Source organism: Calidris pugnax, unplaced genomic scaffold, assembly GCF_001431845.1.
Source record: "Calidris pugnax isolate Ruff unplaced genomic scaffold, ASM143184v1 scaffold39, whole genome shotgun sequence".
NCBI classification, from domain to species: domain Eukaryota; kingdom Metazoa; phylum Chordata; class Aves; order Charadriiformes; family Scolopacidae; genus Calidris; species Calidris pugnax.
The window spans coordinates 781,264-800,072 of NW_015090828.1; the positions used below are offsets into that span (position 1 = coordinate 781,264).

The 18,809-nt window shown below is 40.0% G+C and overlaps 2 protein-coding genes across 3 annotated transcripts; one reads left to right on the forward strand and one right to left on the reverse strand.

Moving 5' to 3' along the window:
• Positions 1-1,843: 1,843 nt before the first annotated feature.
• LOC106887031 (DPY30 domain-containing protein 1-like) lies at positions 1,844-7,136 on the reverse strand. Of its 2 annotated transcripts, none has more exons than XM_014940381.1 (6): positions 7,034-7,136; positions 5,762-5,914; positions 5,543-5,665; positions 4,716-4,775; positions 3,669-3,761; positions 1,844-2,034 (listed from the first exon to the last, which is right to left on the reverse strand). In XM_014940381.1, exons 2-6 carry the CDS (start codon positions 5,906-5,908, stop codon positions 1,981-1,983), a joined length of 477 nt encoding a protein of 158 aa, XP_014795867.1. In that variant the 5' UTR covers positions 5,909-5,914; positions 7,034-7,136; the 3' UTR covers positions 1,844-1,980. The 2 variants fall into 2 exon arrangements, with proteins under 2 accessions (XP_014795867.1, XP_014795868.1); XM_014940382.1 differs by having other exon boundaries at positions 7,038-7,116.
• A 971-nt stretch (positions 7,137-8,107) lies between these two features.
• On the forward strand, positions 8,108-11,375 carry EXOSC3 (exosome component 3). The gene is made up of 4 exons (XM_014940488.1): positions 8,108-8,403; positions 8,481-8,630; positions 9,482-9,633; positions 11,084-11,375. The coding sequence occupies exons 1-4, from the start codon at positions 8,122-8,124 to the stop codon at positions 11,283-11,285; spliced, it is 786 nt and encodes a 261-aa protein (XP_014795974.1). The 5' UTR covers positions 8,108-8,121; the 3' UTR covers positions 11,286-11,375.
• Positions 11,376-18,809: the final 7,434 nt, after the last annotated feature.

Below are 18,809 nucleotides of genomic sequence, written 5' to 3' on the forward strand. Positions count from 1 at the left end.
TCAAAAAAGAAATTCTGTCTATTTATCCAGTTGTTCCATCCCTTTAAGACTGGCACTGTATGGTCGGCATACAATGTTAATAGGTGGAATTAGAACTGTGCTATCTTAAAATGTGACCATAAAATGATTCTATGTTAACTGCTACTAATAAAAATAATCATAAACCATGACAAAATCAGTTTACTGGAATATCTACCATAGAGGCATATTCATTCCACAGAAAAGGTTCTTGACTGTCATAGAAATTGCAAACCTGTAGCAACGCAGAATAAATACAGACAACAAAGCCTGAGCACCGAGTCACAAAAGTAGTTCCTTTTTTCATTACTTAAAGAGTTACACAAACATTTATAAGTATTTATACCTGGAAAGTGAGATTTTTCTCTTTTGATTTTAAGGATGTTCATCCATCATTGGCATCCAACATGCCAAATAACAGCATCCCAAAAGCAATATGGCAATAAAGAGGGCAAAAAATTTTAAATAAACATACTTTATTATTTTTAAGGGAAAAATAATATATTACTATGCTAGAAATCAACAGTGCTTACCTTTTTAAAAATTGATAGGATTATGCCTAGCATGAACAAGTTACTTAGAGCGGAAAAATATTTATTACATAATTGACCTTTACCTGTTGGGTCTATAGATATTTTTAACAGTTTTTCAAAAACAGCAAAACCATTAAAGCCAGATATAATATTAACAGTTTTTCAAAGACAGCAAAACCATTAAAGCCAGATATAATATAAACAAATTAAAGTGAAATTATCCCAAAAATTGCTTTCATCCCAAAAATTGCTTTCATCCCAAAAATCGCTTTCATCCCAAAACTGAAGAATGCAGTGGATGCACTAACTATGCACTGAATTTGTAATGAAGAGTATTTTCATTGTATTATATTGGCAATGACTTAATGTCAATTGTCCAAATAATTTGTATTATTAGAAGACACTGAAATGCAAAGGCACGTTTTAGTCAAGAAGCATAGGATTTCTGGTCTCTTTTCCATTTATAATGAAGAGACAAGGAACATTCTTGATAATCTGTACCAAGATATCACTGATTGCAGAAATTTGTTCTTAGAAAAATTAACGCCATCTTTAAAGATTATAAACCGTATTTTTATAGATAAATATGGATCAAGCTAAATATTCTTCCAAATTTGTTTAGAAGTGAAGCTTTGAGAATTAGTAGCGGCATTTAGTAGAGACAACACAGATGTAATTTATTGATTTGCCAATTCAAGACAAATGCAGAAAAGATTATTTTAAAATTTGACTAATCAAGACTGATATGCAGACACTTGCAGCTCACCTGATATCGCACAACAACCAGAAAAGTTTATAAAGCCTAGAGCAAACACCTAGAGTTACAAAAAGCACCTCATGATTTCAAAGACAGACCAGATCTTCTAGTATATCTGTCTACTGAGTCTACAGTCTATGAACTACATAGAGTTCAATTCAATTCTCTTCCAGATAAATTGAAAAAATTTCTGATTTGATTTCTGCATCAAGTTTGATTCTCAGAACTCTCTCTCTCCATCTTCTAATATGTAGACCATACCCTCTTTCTATTAGAAACCACTCAAAATCTTGGAAAATCCATTTTCAAAAATCTTTTTTTTCTTTTAATATTGATTCAAATTATCGTATTGTAGCCCTAATCTAAAATAATCTTGACACATTAATTATATTCATAATTATTATGATTACTTCAAGAATCAATGGGCAATAAGTAGAAAATATATTTACTGCTTCCATTTCAATTGCAGTTTTCTTCATCTGAGTCAGCCACACTAGCTATAATGGTTTAAGAACAAAAAAGAAGTATTACGTGCCAGAGTTAACAGCCTTTATATAAATACCCAAAAAGCACAGAAACAGTGGATAAGTCAGTTCTATATATAAAATATGTAAATTAAGATATTACATCTCAGAATCAGCAAGTAATGAGTAGAAAATATATTTACTGCTTTCAGATCAGTTCGGAACTTTCTTGTTCTGTTTCTTCTGTGAGATCTGTTATATTCTAAAAAGAAAAAAAAGAAATTCTATCAGTTGCCAGCATTAACTGAACTTTGTAAAAAGGAAAAAAGAGCAAAAAAGAAAAAGAAAAAACCCACATGACAGACAAGTCGGTATCCATCAATATAATTATGTATTCTTCCATTCAGTAAAATACAACAAAGTTTATCACCAGACTTTTATTATAAAATCCAGTGAGTCTGGATGAAATACTATGATTCTGAGAGCAGTATAGTTTCAATAGTACAAGTCTATATATTTTAAATTTATTGACCTGTTCTTCATTTGTGGTTTAATTCAACAAACATGTCACTGTAAAACCTGAAATAAGGCCACCAAAGGCCAACAGAATCCAACTTTAAATGACTTCAGGCATGAAAACTTGGAAGATGGCACATGTAAGAAGGAGGAGATATGTTTACTACTAATTTTCACTTAAAGTTTTGCAATTCATTAATTTAAGAACACATAAAATATGCCCGAAGCCTCAAGAATACTTTTTAATATATAATTATCAGAAAATTATAAAAGTTGGGGCTATACAAGATCTTGAGAGCTCATCTGACTTACCTTAGTGAGAAAAACACCTGTGAAAACCTGCCCCTAAGAATAGTCATAAATACGTTCATAAATATATCTAGAGAACGCTTATAAAACAGGCTGTTAGTAAAGTAACCTTAAGTATGAAGCATATTAATATCACAATATAAATTCTGAGCTAGAATTACACTGCTGATACCAGAAATTAAGTAAGCAAATTATTAAGGCTAATAAAGGAAAAAGGGTTTCTAATAATGATGTACTAAAACTAGTATATCAAAATCTCAAGTTACACCACTTAGAATATTCTAACTGGAAAAAGTCAGACAGATATTAATATCTTTATGATATATTCATAAAGCTGAATGATTTTGCAGAAGTTGACAATATCTGTTAAATGTGCTGTGATGCCTTATAATAAATGAAGGCTGATTCATGGCCTTTCATTTCCCTGGACTATCAAGTATAAAAAGTATGGGAGGAAAAAAATAATGCTGGGCATAGAAGATGTCTGAGGATCACAATATTGAGCCATACTTGTAGTACTGAAAGCAGTACATTCACGTTGGCACAGGGCCCAGCAGGTCCTAGCCTTCATGAGTAGTGTGTCCTTAGTATCTGGTCTTTTATGTTAAATGTTTGCTCAGACATCTCTGCACAAGAGTGCATTCTGCTGCACCAAAAATATACTTCACATCAAGAAAAATATAAATAACTTTAATTTCTCAAAAACAATTAATCTTTTGTGATTTAGTACATGTTGTATTTGACATGTTCACGTGGCAAAAGCAGGCTGCCTCCTCTCTGAGAATATTCATACTTTCATTTGTAACATATCTAAATACAAAAGGGCATTTTAAATCTTGAGGATTTAGTCAGCCAACACCACACAGCCTTTTAGAATAGCTTAACTTGTACCAGAGAAAAGGCTATATGGGCAGTTTGGAGGCTGTGGCCAGATTACCTTCCCTTAAAGCCATACAAGAGAACCAGCACAGACTGAACTGCAACATTTTTAACCTTTGATATGTCAGCACAGAAAACCAAATCTGTAAAAATCAATCATATATAATCTCCCTGTTCTTTCTAAACACTTACCTCAGATTGTCCACTCTCATCTACCTCTTCAACGCTGGTCAAATTAGGCGCTCCCAGTCTATCTGTAAGTTCAGCTATTGTCTTTTCTTTTTCCTATGGTAAGGAAAATCAGTTTTCAGTTAAAAGTATCCATGTCATGAATACTTATCTATAAAGAATATTTCAGGTGCGTTAAAATGACATTATGTATTAATATAAAGATAATACTTTAAATACGTGCTACATAAATGTGCTACTATGGGAATATGGTCTTTGTATGCTTGTCAAGACTATTTTTACTTTTTTTTTTTTTAAATAACATTAATTTTGGTTTAGATTTCTACATATTGATTTTTCCTATCACTCTCATACTGCCATCTTTCTACAATTATGTTCTGGCAGTATTTTCATAGAGAAGTGCTCTAAAATTGTACATATCTCTAAAATATGACATGCTCCACAGAGATTTAAGAGATACACACATTTAAAAGCTTTATTGAGATAAACATGCCAATTATTAGTGTATGCTTTTACTGAAATAGCATTAAGAGACAATACATTTGCACAGACATCTGTATACACAGTTTTCTGTTAGTATAAATTCCTGTGCACCAGGAGGATCTCAGAATCAAGAGACACCCCAATTCCAAACCACCCAGGTACAGGAAATGGACTTTGCACTGACACTCAGTAAAACATTACTGTTTAGACACTGTAAAATTAGACATGCTTAAGTTATAATACTTTCTCATAAATATGGCCAAGGAACGTGAAAACTTCTGACCTTACACTAAATTTTGCAATAAATTTATGCTCTGTTCTGAATATAAACTAAATAAACCTAATAGACCAAAATTCAAGCATAAAACCTAGACTGGAAGCAACGTGTTAAGACATTCTTCCCCCATTTTCATAATTTTTTTAAGAAATTATGCATTAGTTCACCACCCACAGGCTTCAGCCTTATGTTTCTTATTTAGTGCTGCATCTGGAAAAGACAGCTGGTTAACAAGATTTTGAAATTACTGAGTAAGCTTTGGCTTAAACTTCTTGATCTATCTGCTGTACCAGCACTTTGTCGTCTTCATTCTGCAGTTCCAACTGCTCATGTTCTTGTTCCAGCTGACTCTGCAGGAAGTTTAAGAAAAGACAAATTAGAAGGAAAAAAAAAATCAAATTTGTCTTCCCCACCCCATTGCTTATAATGTATTTCATGACTGAAACCTTAACAAAAAGGAAGCATAAAACTTAACTGCAATGTTAATAACATAAAGCCCTTACAATATCATCTGACAACATTTTTATAGGTTTTATTGCATGGATAGAAAGACTTTACAACTAAAAGGAAAAAGAAACAGAAAGATGAAGTTAGTGTACACACAAACTCATTCCACATGTCCTTTATCAGTCTATATTAATTATCTCCTGTACTTTGGATTAAGCTCTTTGATTCTTTGCATAGTATCTAGCACAAACAGATGAATCCACATAGAATCAAATCTAAAGAAAAGATTGGTAAGCAATATCATTAACATTAACCATCTTCAAACCTTCAAAATTTCCAATTGGAAATAACTACTACGGAGCATTCACTCTTTGTGAGCCTAAGGCCTATTGCATCAAAACTTCAGAAACTGCATAATCTAAGATTTCACATTCGACTGCATTAGGGCCTAGAGAATACTATTTGCCTGTACAATAGCATGTAAGTTTTCCGTCCCATGTGCTGACTAATCATTTCAGTTATTATTTAGAAAAGTGAGATTAAAACACTTATTTTATGCTACCTTCTATCAAAATCATTATACAGAGATTAGAAGTATAGAGAGTCCTACAAGATGCCACATCATCATATACTTACTATTTGTAATTATCTATTATTAAGCATTATTGACCTGATGTTGTTCTTCAAGTTTCTTCTGGATCATTAGCTCTTCTTCCTTCATTTTTCTTAACGTTTCAAGTTCTACCAGGGCCGCCTCCCGTTCTTGTTCTAGCTCAATCCTCTCCAACATTCTCTATTTCAAAGGTAAGACAGAATCAATTAAAAAAATAGAACGATTAAATAACATCAATTATATTGTCACAAAATCTTTTGCCTGAGGCGGATCCACCTTTTTTTCTTCATCTAAGATTCTTCTGTAATTGTAAATCCAATGTGCCAGATACTCTATTGGATCTGCTGGCCGATGCTCTACAACTTCTGCCAGTCCCTTTTTCAAGCAAGTTCCCAGGCATTGCTTCAGATACTGAGACTCCATTCACATCTACCAACAAAAACAGACAGACATCAGCCATCAATGTCAGAATTAAATTAGGGTTTTTAAGAAATACTGCCTCAGGCACCAAATACTGAGTATGACATTACTCTTTTTATTAAGCTGGCAATTAATAGAAGAAAGCTATTTTAATTTAATATTGGCTTAGCTCTTAAAAGCTCCAGCAATAGATCAGTTATACCAAGCACTGCAGAAAAAAATGCTCAAAACCCTGTTTGCTGTTTAGGTACATGTAATTCAGAAACTACAGGGAAATATGCTGGCAATTCTAGGTCAGCATGATAGCAAAAAAACTCAAAACCACAACAGAGCAAAGAAAACTTCTACACAGATATTTGAAGAACAGCAAAGTAGTTCCGTGAATGATTAAGGAGAGATTTTAGTTTGAACTAACAAAACTATCTTTAGGATACAGACTGGGGCCTGAAGCAATCACTTTATAGGGTTATGAAAGGAGCAAAACTATATGCACACACAAGCTTTTACTGACTCTGAGCCAAAAACACATCACAGGCCTGAAGCTGTGTTTCTGCAACGCTCAAACACCTGCCTTTGCTGTCAACAGGACGGAACCCGTTGGCCACGAGGAGGCAGCAGGTCCCCCTCAGCCGGGCCGGCGAGAGCCGGGCAGGGCATTTCACACTGCCCGGCCTGAAACGCCCAGGGTGTAAAACCTCTCTCAGCCTTCGCGTTCACACCGGCACCTGAGGGAGCGGGGCCGCAGCCGGTTGTGAGGGCCCTGAGGGCACCGGGAGACCTTTACTGTCCTGACCGTTTTCACCTGTAGCCTCCGCCCACCTCTTCCGCCCTCGGGATCCATTTAAGGCCAGGTTGGGGCCTTTGCCACCCTCCTGAGCTACACGCCGGCCAGGCCTGCCCCTATCCCCGCTCCCTGTGAGGACCTGGCGCCCGGTACCCCGCCGGGCCGTCGCTAGGACCCGGTGCTGTCACCGCCCTGCCGTTGGCCCCTCAGCGGGGCTGTCGCTGAGGTAATTACCCGGCCTGCGCTGTGGCCTTCCTCGTTTCCCCGCCCATCCCCGCTCTCCTTTCCTTAAAGAGCAGCCCCGGGACGGCAGCCTCCACCACATGCAACCCCCTCGCTCCTACCGACCGCCCGTCTCCGGCCCGGCAGCCGCCTCTCCGCCCGCTCCGACACCGGGATGGCCACGCCGGCGGCAGCACGCGCCGGGGTTACTAAGCAACGCCTCTCGCGAGAGCACCGCGACCTTTACGTAGGGCCGGCAGGCGGCTCGCGATTGGAGGGGCGGTGCCAGCCGCTGCCCCGCCGGGAGCAGGTGAGGGACGGCCGGTCCCTCAGCGGAGCTGCGGCCGAGCGGAGGGGTCTCCCTTGGCACCCGGGGCTCCTTCACCGTTTCTCCGCGAAGGGTTCCCGACCAGAAGGGGTTCGGGAAAAAGCGGGAGATATCTGTAATCGGTCCTGCTGCCATGCACTGGCAACGTACAGCCCCTTCGGCTTAGTAGATCAATCCCTTCTGTGTGTATAAACGTGTACAGGCGCGCGGACAGAAGCTAGAGAGCAATTTAGGAAATAAAATGTCGTCGGAATTCTAGCATAAGGAAGGCGAGCTAGCGCCGTGCGGGGGATTCCGTAGCCAAGCTGCGGGCACCGCGCTGCCGCTGCCCCGTTCCGGGCGTCCGGCCGCAGAGCGGAGCGACCTCCTCCCGCTGGCGAGCTCCGTGGCTGGCGCTCGCCTCCAGTGTGGCCGGCCGTTTGCTTCACTGGCAACTATTAATCAGGCGGTTTAAAACCCCGCAAATAATCGCAGCGGAAAGAACGACGGCAGCGTCTGAAGCGTTCATCCTGAAACTCAACTGCACGGACTCTACGTCGGTCCTTTCCCCTCTAGAAACGGGCAGGCCGCGCAACGAAGTGTTTACGGAACGAAAGACTGGGCCGGCGTAATGAAGGGCACGGCTAAAACTGACGGGAAAGGTAAGGAGCTCGGTATTCCGGTAGGGGACAGGCGGCCCGGGAGCGGGTATCGCCGCTCCGCCCGCAGGATGTCGCTGGCGCCCCGCGAGCACGCCTCACGGGGCGCGGCCGCCGTTCCCCACCCCCGGGGCCGGCCGCCATCCCCGCAGCGGCCGCCGGAGGTGCCCCCCCTCTCCCTCAGCGCCCAACCCGCCCCCCGCGCCTGCGCGGTGCAGCCCATCCGTCAGGCGCCTGCGCGGTGATGGCGGCGGGGAGCGGGGCGCCGGCCGAGTCCTGCGTGGGGCAGGTGGTGCTCCCCGGGGACGTGCTGCTCCTCCCCGCGCACCCCGAGGATGACGGCGAGCGGCTGCGGCTGGGGGGCGGCTCGGCCCCGCGGGGACGGCTGCTGTGCGGGCCGGGCCTGCGGCGGTGCCCTACCGGGCTGCTGGTGACCAAGTGCGGCCTGCTGAGGCATCGCCCAGCCGGCGGCGGAGCGGCGGGGGCGGCGAGCGGCGCTTACTGGGTGGACTCGCAGCAGAAGCGGGTAGGGATGGGGAGGGAAGGAGGGAGCGGACCCGCGTCGTGTCTGACCCCCTTGACCACCCCCTCCTCCCTTTGCAGTACGTACCGGTGAAGGGCGACCATGTCATAGGAATCGTGACGGCCAAAGCGGGAGACGTGTTTAAGCTGGACGTGGGTGGGAGCGAGCAGGCGTCTCTCTCCTACTTGGCCTTTGAAGGGGCCACCAAGAGGAACAGGCCAAATGTGCAGGTAATCCTTAGGTTTATTGGCCGGTAACGGTTTAGCGATGCCCTTTGGTGGTGCCTCTGTTACGTTTTAGTAGGTTTTTTTTAGTAAAAGATGTTTTTATAAGCTGCACGCAAGAGGAGGAGCACAGGTTGGTGTTGCTGTGGCCCTCCATGGAGGTTATTACACGGTTAGGCCATGGGCTGTCTGAGATTTCTATAAAGAACACTAAGTAGTGTGGGTCGGTGTCTGGCAGATGGCAGGCTTTTCCACGCCTTACATTTTAACTTTCCCATAATAACTGCCAGCAGTAGATGCAGTTAATGAGCAGCAAGCATCCAAGGGGGGCACTGTGAAGTTAAAAAGAAGCTCTTACATCTGATACTGGTAGAAAACGGTTGGGTTTTTAATAACACTGGTGTAAACAGTTGTATGGCACGTGCATGTCACAGCTTCTGCATTCAACTGAAATATCTTCATCAGAATGTAAAGATGGACTGTAAAGAAAAACAACATAGGTTACTGTGATTTTTTTTGTTGTTGTCTCGATAAATCATTACAAGAGCAGGTTGCTTAGACTTTTAATACCCTTAAAGTCTGAAGAAAGAGGAATTCATGTTTTGTATTTAAAAAGAGGAATACTCCATGCAATAAAATGCTATATTCTTTTGGTATCTTGCAAATTCTAGTAGTGATACAAGATAATGGTTCCTAGCAGATATTTTCTTTAGTAGAAGAAAACAGAAATTTCTATTAGACCAGTTTATTTTTCTATCACCAATACTTCAAAACTATTTTTATCAACTGAGTATTTCTTAGAAATATGCAGTATGACCTTCTCTAATACTTTTGCTTTCTGACACTACTTTCTTTAGGTGGGAGATCTTATTTATGGTCAGTTCCTTGTAGCAAATAAAGACATGGAACCAGAGATGGTCTGTATAGACAGCAGTGGAAGATCAAGTGGAATGGGACTAATTGGACAAGACGGCTTCCTCTTTAAAGTTTCCTTAGGTCTAATAAGAAAGTAAGTATATGAAGAAAAGCAAGCAGTCATTCTAACATGGAATATGGTGGGTAGGATTTGCACAACTACTTCCTCTGAGTGATGTGGAAAATATGGTAGTCAGAGTGTGTAAACATTTTAGTGCATTTATACCAGTTTTGCTGAACAGTGTGTGGATATTGACCTAGGAGGAGCGTGTATTTCCCCCCTTAAGAGATTCAGATGCTCTTCTACATGGTGGTGTGAAACCCGTTTAAAAAAAAAAGAAAGAATGTGGAGAACAAAACCATTGACCTGGGAAATTAAATATTCAAGCTGGGGTTTCAGGTATGTACCTACTACCTTGGAATTTAGAAATTGGAAAGGCTTACTGCCCTTTTTCTGCTTAATGGGCTAGTGAGGGATGTAAATTTGTCCGACAACTGATTGGAGGGGTCCTTCCACATCAATACACGTTATTTTCTTACTTCCAAAGAAAAACAGGTTACATTGAAATAAGGATACAGATAAACTCATGGGCTTTTTATTTTAAAATTACATGTTAATCCGGAAAGCACTTCATAAGCTTTTAAATGTATTGTAAACTGTGGAGTTACTTACACAAGATTTCTGTGACTGTTGAAGAATACTGGCTTATATGGATAGATAATAGCCAAACTTTGTTGCTCTTTGGTGGTGTTTTTTGGTTTTATTGTTCTTTGGAAAAGCAATTTGGAGATGCAGAGCAGCTGTTTCATAGCTGGGTTTAAGTAATAATTTGTTTGGATTACATGTTCCACCTGAAGTTAGTGTGAACTGATACAAAATATTTTTGCAGCCATTCTGCTTATTTTCCATATTTTATATGCAGGTAAAGAAATGACATATTACAAGTAAACTGCTAAATCTTGATATGTTTGTTTCCTCTTTGAGAAATCAAGCTTCAGCAGGCTTTAATCCTTGATGTACTATAATATTCTTGACACTTTTCATTTTTCAGTATGCTGTCACCTGATAAAAACAATATCCTGTTTACTGCTGTTAATATTGTCTCCTGAAGGGGAAGGGAAGTTGTCTTTTGAAAGACACATCTTTAACTCTGGTGACAAACTTACAAATAGCAGTACTTCAAAAATGTCGCTTTGTCAAGCAGTGCAGTTTTAGAATTTATAAATAAAATCATAGAATTATTATAAAAGTATCAATTCACTTTAAATTTGTCAGGTATTACTTCTGAATCTAATTAGAAAACTAAATTCACAAGTGCTGTATTTTTTTTAGGTACCTACATTTTGTAGGAGGTGAGAATTAAAAATCTGATACTCTATTACTATTTTCAATGCATGTGTAACTTGATGTCTTAGCTCTTGGTGTTGCTTCAGTAGCTCCTGTAGCACCAGTACTGTGGTTTAGTTAGTGATTGATAATAACGGGGTGTCTGTCAAATGTGACCACTTGCTGCTTCCTGTGACTTCTTATATCTTGTTTACAGACTCTTGGCTCCCAAATGCGAAATAATTCAAGAGTTGTCACAATTGTACCCATTTGAGCTGGTGCTGGGAATGAATGGAAGAATATGGGTAAAAGCAAAAACAGTTCAACAGACTTTAATTATAGTAAATATTCTGGAGGCCTGTGAGTATATGACGGCAGAACAGAGAAAACAAGCGCTTGCCAAATTGTCAGGGAATTGATAACAGAAAACCTTGAGGATCTGAGGTGACTGTTGGGTGCTTGGTTACTTTTGTATTCAGATTTATATTAAAAGCCCTTTTTTTAATGAAGTACTGGACTTTTGTTGTTGTTCTTCAATTCCCTTCTTTATCCACATGGTTTGTTCTGTCGTGGCTAGGAACGTTGGTTTTAATCACTGAAGTGATTATGAAACCCTGTTCATGTTCATGAATTTTTCTGACTGATGTGGAGACAGTATTTAAAAGCTTCCATTAGCTGTGACTTTTGAGATGTAACCACAGTCTTCTGTAAGAAAACTTACCAATTTTTAAACAGCATATATTTGCCTTTTTAGTCATTATTAATATTAAAACTTCAAACAATACATGTTTACTTGGGGTAGTAGAAAGTGTCTTGCAGGTTACTTGTTCTAGTCAGCTGCTGTATTTATACAGTGACAAGAAGTGATTATTTGATATTTTACAACACTTGGTAATAGAAATGCAGGTGGAGAATACCAGAAAATAATTACAGGGCATAGCATAAAATAAATCACAGAGTGGTTAAGGCAAAGGATCAGATAAGACCCAATGTATGGTCACAGTGACCTGACCACTTTCCCTAAAAGATAATCTGACTAGTAGTTCTAAGGAAGTAGTGATTAGGACATAACTTCAGTATGAACATTTAGGAATGCACTCACTAACAGCACTATTTGAAGCCACTTGCAACTTTTTCATAAGTGCCTTTTAAATAGAGATTAGGTAAAGACTGCTGCACCAATAGCCATGTATTTCTCAATTCTAAAAATTTCAGATTTGTGTAGTTAGAGCATGAAGATTCCATGTAGCTTTGCTTCAGGCTTAACAAAAGCAGCATTTCTGAAATAAAGTGATGTTAGGCTTCATTGTGTGGTAGTTCCTCACATACAGATAGATAAATGGTGTCCTCAGAAGGATATGCTGTCAGTCTGTTTCACTATGTGAATAGTTTGCTACTGCTCTTTTGAGAGAGAAAGAGAACCCTGGAGTCATGGAAGGTGAATGAAGGATGTGTGCTTCCTGTGGGAGAAATTGACTGTGTGTACCCAATGAACTGCATGGGAGCTGCTTAAGCTGTTCCTTAGATATTTGATGTTTTGTGGTTCTATTTAATACTATTTGATAGCAATAGTTAAATTAGAAAAACATGGACTAATTAGAGTAAGCCTGAATAGCATCTTAATTCCAAGTGGAAATAAAATTCTCCCTATTTATTCTGTATTTCACCTGAAGCTCATTCTGTGGTATTTGATATGGTTTTCTTTGGCATCTCTCTCATTTAGAAATTGCTTCAGTTCAGAGCCACTCTGACTCATCTTTAATATGCTTACTTATGGCTTCCCCGATTCAATAAAAACATGCTCTAATGGTTTCTGTATGAGTCTAATGGCTACAATTCAGAATTCTTTCTGAGTTTCGCTGGCCTCCCTATTTAGCATTTAGAGTATTACTTATCTGACGTGGTAGATCTTTAGTCATCTCTTTGTTACACCTGCCTTCTCCTAAATGTGACGTTATTTTCATTCATATTCCATAAATCCTTTAGGTCTATAATCTAGCTTATATTACACATGAAAAGCTATAATAAAAATTTCACTAACTCTGTTCTTTGCTGTTTTTTCAACTTTAGCTAATCAGAGCCCCTGCGAGCATCTGTTACTAGAACAATAGCTGGCATAAGCAGAAAAGCATTTGCCAAATCATCTCAGGTGCTAACTTTGTTTTCTGTGAATACTCTTGGATCATAATACTAAAACCACAGGAATGGGGAATGACGTGGATCAATTCCTGAAGAGTTGTGGCTTGAAATGCAATTAGCCTCACCACTCCCCCTTTTACCTGCCTAAGCAACCTCCCTTCCCTCCCAAAAGTCTGTTTTAAACCTAATCTGCAAGATGCATGGACAAGCCCTGATTTTAAAATGCTGTTTTGGTGGTGCAGCATAGCAAATGGTGACCTCGAAAGTTTTCAACATCAGCCATCACTGTCCCACTGTCAACTCCTTATCACCCAAATACAACCTTAGTTAAACCAAGAGCAGGAAACAAAATGCATTAATGTTATGCTTGTTTTTAATTTAACAAGATGGTATATGCACAAAGTACTTGAGTTTTGACCCCTGCACAATCGTTTTAAGTATGTACTGCACTAAATTGTTTTACAATTTATGCAGTGGGAAAAATGATGGTGGATATGAGTGAAATGGTGTGGGGGAAAAATGTTTGAAAGCAAATACATCTAAACACCCTACTAAAAAGTGGCAATGTTGGTTGTTGTTGTTTTTTTTTTTCCTTGGAGAAAACTGCATTCCTTAAACCAATGACTAGCTTTGACAAGCTTTATCTAATGAACAAAATATTTAGGCAAAATCTGTATGATGTCTGTGTGAGCATTTAGTTCTGGGTCAGTGATTAAGCAAGTGTCACCAAGAGGGACATAGATTATGACATGGTTCTAGGAAGAATGACTGATCATGAGTGAATTATGTATTCTACTAGAAATATTACAGGAAGTCCTTCTCACGCCCATTGAAGGCACCTAAACACACAGGTTTCAGGAAATTGAACTTGTGGAAGTGATGCTGTAGACTTGAAATGTACCTTGCTTAGGAGAATGTCTTTCTGCTGCATTTATCTGCATGATGCATTGTCAGTTTGAGACATTATTTAGAGTTACTCATTTCAGGTACTTGGTGATTGTGCTTTGGCTCCTTTGTTATATTGCTGTTCTTTCAAGTTGTTCTGATGAAAGTTAAGTAAAAATTGTAGTTGTCAACACGGACACAGTCTGTATCCCCAGAGATGAGCACAACCCCTTTAAAAGAAAGTTCACAAAGAATTAAACAGAAACCATACATTGGAAATAGGGAATATGTAGTTTGTGGCCTTTCCTAGGTTGATGTGTTGTATAAATACCAAGACTAAATGCTAACAGGAAGTACAGATACGCAGTGTTGAAATTAAGTGTGATAATAAAACATTTATGTTTTGCTGTAGCAGAAGAAAGTTTCACAGACAAATAGTTCAATGTAGTAAGAGGATTAAGAGCTTAATTCTAAGGCTATGGTTAGAGTGTGGCTGTAGCTCTGTTTGATTGTTTACTGTGCCCAACTACTCATTAGCACCAGAAGTTGCAACTGAGATTTGCTGGCATGTCTATTTGATTCCTAGCCAAGTTCTGTCAAAATTACCCAGATTGGCATCAAAACTTTTAATAGCAGGGTTATCTTGTTTTTCTAGCCCAGATGTTCTTTTAGCAGAAGAGGTCATGGAATTTTTCTCTCAGATTTTAAGTATTAAGAGCAGCTCATCTACTACTGGAGAAACATAAATTTGTTAGAGAAAGCCCAGTTATCTTCTTTAGCGTTTGAACAAGTAATTCTGTGTAACAGCTAAATCAACGGGTAAATCAACAGATTATTTTAAACCTTATGAATTGGTCACCTCCAAGCTTTGATTACTTAAAAATATTTACACTTGTTTTTCTAGCTACGTACAATCAACTTGGTAAAATACTTGACTGAGTATAGAAACTAGCTCTTACGGACAATGTATACATACTATTTAGTTTTAACACAAGCAGCCTTGTCCTTACTCATGAACTTGCGTAGATTGCAAGATGCATAACTATTATTGAAGGCTATAGTAAGGAACTAAACATGTCAGTTTTGCAGGTTTTTAAGTTTACAACTTCAAAGAGAAATAGCCTAGAAACATTGGGTGCCTGGACTTTAATAGAAACTGTGTAGTAGTTGTGGGTGGTAAATCAGGACCGCTGCAGAATGGCTGTTTTCTGATACCCTGATCTTGCAGAAGTGCAGTTGCTGCCATTTTGGTGCTATTAATATGGATATTTTGGGATATTCAAGAGGATGGTTTTGCTTATAGAACCGGAAGCTTGGTCACTATTCTAGTGGCTTGAATTGTTACTAAAAATAACTCTCTCTATTAGGCCTCAGTGTCCTACCTATTATGAGAAAAACTAAAAAATTGCTATAGAATAACATAGGTAGCACTGCAGTGAACAGGACAAAGAAAAACTATCAACCCCGGAGATTATTAAAGACTGAAGGACAAACAGGACTAATGACCTCATCCACTCTTTCCGAAGCGGCTATGTTTATGTATTGTATTCCTGTAAATGGAAGGTTTTTCTGTCATGTTGTTTGTTAGGCTATTGCCAAAAGAGATTTGTATTAGTATCTGTGTACCCTTTAAAAAGACTTACTAATTCTTCCTGCTCTTCCCTCAGATGGAGGGTGTTGGCACCGATCTTGGTGTTCCACTGTGAACTGCTCATGCGGGTGAAGCTGATTTCAAAAGACCTGTAGGTCCTTTGGTTTCTTCAGTGACTACTGCACCCTGATCTTACTTAAGATAAATCTAAGATCCTGTGTCCAGGCTGTCTGTAGACAGACTGGTGCTTTTATTTCTTGAGAATCAGGATGAGGTTGAACACACCACCACGAATACATATCACTGTAGAGCCTCCAAACAAGAGGTGGCTTTTGCCTTCTCTAGCTGGAGCCTATGTCAGTCTGCATCTGTGGGGATGTGCCTTCAGAAGCACATGGGTGAAAAGTTCAAGCTGTATTTTTTGTTTATTTGCATCCAATCTTACTGGCTCAGTATCAAAAATCTTAATCAGTCTGGAAATCCTTCTACAGACATAGGGCCTTGATCCTGCCCTAGCCCACTGCTCGCTGTCTCTTTCCTCCTTGCTTTTGAGATCTCCTGTTTCATGATAGAAAAGGCGTTTTGTTTTTTTTTAATTTGTCTAACAACGCCCTTGGTCTAAAGCTGATCTATAGAAGCATGATCCAACAAGAAAGAGAAATAATTAACTTCTGAAATAACACACAGCTTTGTCATTCTGCATGTGAGTTGAAAGTTTCGTAACACTAGATCATGTTTTAGCATAGATACTTGATACAGTGCTTGCCGGGTGACTTATGCACAGGCATGCTAGGGAAATTTAATTAACTGATAGACAAGCAGTTTGCAGACTGATACTCCTCATTCAGTTTAACTGCTGTAAAACTGAATTATGAAAGCAGGATGAGAAGGGCTCAATGTGCTTTTCAAGAGCACTATTCAGAACCTGAGAACTAGAAGATTAAATGTTGGTGCCTGTTGCTCTGTGAAGTGTTCTTTTTGTGTTCGTTAGGGGCTTCGTTATTCTCTTTAACCAGAAAAATGTGTGAACATCTGAATAGGTGTATGGAAAAGCTAAACTATTACAGATCAATCTATAATGATTTTATCAAGAGGGAAAACCAGAAAACCAAAGTCGTCAAATTCCCATTCAGCTTTCCTGCCAAAATCTCACTTCCTTTCTAAAGCATAGTCTAATAAGGAAGTCTATTAAGGACAAATTAATTGTTGCAGCAACTCCACTTATGCAACATGGCAGCTTTTCATGGAAAGCAAACCTTTCTGGAGACGAAGGCGAAGAAGGTTAGATTCCAGTTTTTTCATTACACCGTTTTAATTTGCGTTTATGCATCTACTAGAAGTGTATGTGCGTTCAAGGGATTTCACTGCTTTGTAAAGTGGGAGGATATTCTTGGATGGAATCTAGATGTGGGGGCTCAGATTTTTCTGCATTTTTTCTTTTTTACAATAGGGACAAGTGAAGTCAGCGTTACTTCTGTGATTAACTGCTTATTGTTCTTGCCTGATGCCTCGTCATGGACTCCTACTCAGAGCAAATAATAAATGAAAAGATGTTTTCATCTTATGATCAGTGTTTTTTTTTTTCCCCCCTCAGGAATACTGGCTGCCTTTGAATTGTGAAAACCAGCTGCCAGATTGTTAGAGGTATAATGTACAGAAGTATTAAGAAAAAAGGTTGTTTTTTTGTTTTGTTTTGATTACCATGGGAACAAAAATAATGGAGCTGCAGTTCTACTATTGACAAATGTTGACAGGTGGAGCCACAACTATTACAAAATTCAGAAGAAAGGAATGTTGACACCCTACAGAAATTGGGGTTTTAATTACATGAGGGCTGGCAAAATTTGTCGATCACTTTTTTTGTCATGATGTTTTTCTGAAGATTGGTGTGTCACAGTGGCAAAGATGCTTACGTTCTAATGCTGATTGCATTGCAGAAACAGTGAGAAAGGCACCAACACTTTGGTGTTGACAGAAAACCTTCCTACACTGTTTGAGAAGAAAAAGTAGAGATGTTATTTGGTTTCATGTATTTCCAATGAGGAAAAAAAGGCAGCCCCAAACCCTTCTAGATTCAGGGAGTCCAGTAATGCTGCTTCTGCCATGAAGTTTCCTTAGGTTGTCTTTTAATTGCTGATAAGCCTGAGTAACTTTAGTGCTTTTTGTAACCTATTTGATTTCTAAAAGCATGTATATAGACAAAAGCGTAGCTACCACAATTTCGGGCAAAAAGACCCAAAATCTTTTCCCTGCAACTGCAAGACTGGCCGTTCTGCCCTGTGCTGAGCAGCGTGGTGCATCCAGGCTGTGTCCTGCAGAAGGGCTGGTGGTCGTGGGGCTGCCCAGCTGCCTTCTCCGGTGGGAGCAGGGCAGGGTGACCCAGGAACAGGCGGCCTCTGGGAAGCCGTGTGGGCTTGTGCTCAGCGGGGTCTGCCGGGGTGCCCGGGCTGGCTTCTAGGTGGTGATTTTGGTGCATCCCAGCATATGTGGCACGTTGCTTTGTTTGGTCTGTGCGAGGTCAGAATTGTGGTGCGATTAGGAGAGACCTTGTTCTGTGGTGAGATTCCTCAAAAAGCCAAGCTCCGCACTAAAGATAAACAGAAAATGCAAATAAGGGGCAAACTGAGCAGGTCTAACCCGCGTGGCTGGTGACTCCCAGTTGAGACAGAGATAAGACAAGGCCATTTGGTCTAGATAAGTTTGGGACATTGAAAAACAGTGGCGCGCGGTGATTTGGAATGTAGACTCTCTGGTACCATGGCAGAGGTTACGTTAGTTCTCCTGAGCTGCTGTTGCGTTACCCACCAGACTCTGCCGTCCTTGCTACGACTTTTTTTTTTTTTTTTTGGTTGGTTTTTGGTATTAAAAGTTCCAGGTTAACAGGAGACCTCAGGAAATAGTCCCAAGGCAGCGAAGGCAAGTCCTCCGAGGCTGTGGCTGGAGCGGTGCCTAATGAGTGCCCGAGTGACTGCGGAGCGCGGTCGTTAAATGACGTTGTGACGTGTTGTTGGCTGCCTTCTCTGAGCAAGTATGTTCTTGAAGGCAATATATATGTTGGCGCTTTAAGTGCCTCGTTAATCGGACCGCTTGAATGGTAACCTCATTATGTTCTCGGGTTTAAGTTGTTGGAGGGGGGGGGGGGGGGGTGGCCTTAAATACATTTAAGTGCAGGAGCTTAAAATATATTTTATTTAAATGACGTCGTGCGTTGGCTGCCTTATCTGAGCAAGTACGTTCTTGAATGCAATATAGATGTTGGCGTTTTAAGCGCCTCGTTAATCCCACCGCGTTAATGGTAACCTCATTATGTTCTCGGATTTAAATTGCG